Source organism: Lactuca serriola, chromosome 3, assembly GCF_051521515.1.
Source record: "Lactuca serriola cultivar US96UC23 chromosome 3, Lser_US96UC23_V15, whole genome shotgun sequence".
Taxonomy (NCBI): domain Eukaryota; kingdom Viridiplantae; phylum Streptophyta; class Magnoliopsida; order Asterales; family Asteraceae; genus Lactuca; species Lactuca serriola.
The window spans coordinates 153,225,112-153,228,014 of record NC_136410.1 but is presented as its reverse complement, the minus strand read 5'-3'; the positions used below and the strand labels follow the sequence as shown (position 1 = coordinate 153,228,014).

Genomic DNA, 2,903 nt, shown 5'->3' with positions numbered 1-2,903 from the left:
TTAATTTATTGTCGTGTCACTTGTTATAACATTTGTTGTCTTTTTGTTTCTTGTCCATATTCCCACACACCTAACATTTTTTTACAAATACAAGAAACCTTACACATGCTTGGTCACATTCCTTGCGTTTTGCTTATCGATATGTCCTTCTCAAGCTATCCATATATCCAAACGTCATGTCTTTTTCTATATTCACTACGACTTGCATATGATATTGAAAGTTTGAAACGTTTACATCTTTTAATGAACGAGATAACAATGTATAAAGAAACTATCATAACGGGTGATAAATAACCACCTCGATATCACTTTTAAGTTTTATTAGAACAAACGTAAGAGCTCGCGTACACCGGGCTTCTCTTTACATTCGAAATTGTACGTATATAAAAAAAAATAAAAAATGATGAAATTAAAAAAAAATGGGGGGGGGGGGGGGGGGGGGGGTGGGTTAATTGAAGAGGTTGCTATGATGGTTGATGAAATGATCCCTAGAGGTTCATTTGTTCATACCAGTTGCATCTTTTGCTTTTTCTGCAGCTCCTTGTGCACTTTCCTTCACCTGCTGTCCAGCCTGCAAAAATTTGATCTTTTTAGTCAATTAAATTGGTTTTCCAACGTCAAAATAGATGACGACTGTTGTGATTATAAAACAAAGATTGATACATGTAGATTTATGTTATAGCTTTGAATTGATATGAGTTTTGAATTTGAAACATATGACTATTGACATTTCGAAATCAAAGGTGGTATAAAACTGGAAATTTGCGACCTGTTGAACGGAGTCCTGAGCAGACTGGGCAGCTTGGCCAGCCTTGTCCATCAGCTGACTTCCCTTCTCCTGAGAACCACAAAACAAAGTTTGAATGTTATATACATACATACATACCTACATACACACACACATACGTACATATATACATACATACATGTACGTGTGCATCCATGCATACTACGTAAATGATATCTATATAAGAGTTGAGAGATTGCTCACTTCGACTTGGCCCTTGGCTTGGCCAGCTTTCATTTCTGCGCTTTGAGAGTTGTTCATGGTTCTTGTTTTGAGATTGGTGCGATTGAAATGTGTTGAATACAAACGGATTGTTTTGATGAAAAGCTACAAAGGGGAGATGGGATTTATATATGGCATGTAAATGCTCGTTTTCCATTAATATCTCCATATTTTTTGGGCGTTTGAATAGGAAGAAGTTGTGTATGAGAAGGAAAACTTACACTTGGTATCATTTCATGTGGTTTCTATTTTATTATCGGTTTACAATGAGTGTTTAAATTGAATGGTATCTCACTTCTTCCCCTTTTTTCTGACACGTAACTTGGATTATGTTGCCTATTTCTTCTATAATGAAAGAATTAATGAACTTTTATTCCATCTTCTACTAAAGAAGTTATGGTTTTCGAAATAAATTCAAATAGTGTATTCTCATATTCTCTTTTAAAAAACTGGGGTCATTTATGTTACCTTTTATTAACAAATAACTTGTCTGTCGGCAGGGGCGGATCCAAGAATTTTCTAAAGAGGGGGCAAATCAATGTTTTAAAAACCAGTTTTTTAGTTGAACCAGTATGATGACCGGTTCCCGGTTTAACCGGTTCGACCGCTGGGTCAACCGGTTTCTATAGTTTTCATGTTTTTTTTTCCTATTTTCCTACACATACATACATATATAAACCATGAATTTGATGTTTACAAATTCAAACATTAAAAATACACATAAAAATAAGTTGTAGATGAATCCAAATATATTAAAATAACACATAATCATAAGTTTTAGTGTTTTACATCAATCCATATACGTCAAAAAGAAAATAAAGTATAATACCGTAACGAAATATAGTTTTAAATGAATACAAACACATCAAGAACTTTATAACATTTACCATATATTTTTATTTAGAGAAAACTAAATAGATAAAAAAAAGTAATCACCAAAGTTTATTATGTAAATTGTTCTTTTTCATATGTTTTTATTCGGTTTAACTGGTTCAACCGGTTTATTTTGACCGGTTCAACCGGTTTTTTCTAAAAACCGGCCGGTTCAATCCGATTCAGAAATCAATGTAAAACCGGTGATAGTTGAACCGCTCCCTCCCCCGGTTCCTGGTCTAACCGGTTTGACCGGCCGGTTCAAACCGATTTTTAAATCATTGGGGCAAATATTTTTTTTATAACGTTTTATGGGGGCAAATATTTTTGAAAAGTCAAAACATATAATTTTGAAGGGTTAAAATATAATATTTTTTTAAAAAAAATTACTTTTTAATTAAATTTTTTTTGTTGTGGGGGCAGCTGCCCCCACTGTAGGACCGCCACTGTCTATCGCATGTTGCTTTCTGCCCCCACTGTAGGACCGCCACTGTCTGTCGCATGTTGCTTTATCAATCTGTTTTGTAACTTGAATTTGGAGTATTGATAAAAATTATATATTGTTGTATTTATTGGTTAAGATATATATATATATATATATATATATATATATATATATATATATATATATATAAGGTCATTGAATATCTTCGATTTATATCGTTATATAAACATATTGTATATGACCAAAGTCATACATAGGAAATGTGCCTAAACATAAGCATGAAAACGTACATAAAATTTACATCGAAACATAAAGAAACAGGAATTTATACCGAAACGTGTATAAAAATAAGTAAGATTTTTTATAAGTTACACTATTAGTGACGACACACGTCGCCGTTAAAAGTTCAGGTTGTCGCCGCTAAAAGATTGTTGTTGTTGCCTCACCGCTAATGCTCCAAAGGTCTCTCGGTCGCCGCTAAAGGATAATCGGCGCTACTACCCTGCATTAGCATTGCTGCTAAAGTACGTCGCCACTAATTGTATTTTCATTTTTTTAGTATTTAGCATTAAAATT

At 33.4% G+C, this 2,903-nt stretch overlaps 1 protein-coding gene across 1 annotated transcript; it reads right to left on the bottom strand.

Moving 5' to 3' along the window:
* Window positions 1-201: 201 nt before the first annotated feature.
* On the bottom strand, window positions 202-1,132 carry LOC145094704 (uncharacterized). Its single transcript, XM_079032786.1, has 3 exons — window positions 992-1,132; window positions 770-838; window positions 202-571 (listed from the first exon to the last, which is right to left on the bottom strand). Exons 1-3 carry the CDS (start codon window positions 1,046-1,048, stop codon window positions 497-499), a joined length of 201 nt encoding a protein of 66 aa, XP_078888912.1. The 5' UTR covers window positions 1,049-1,132; the 3' UTR covers window positions 202-496.
* Between the last annotated feature and the right edge of the window lie 1,771 nt (window positions 1,133-2,903).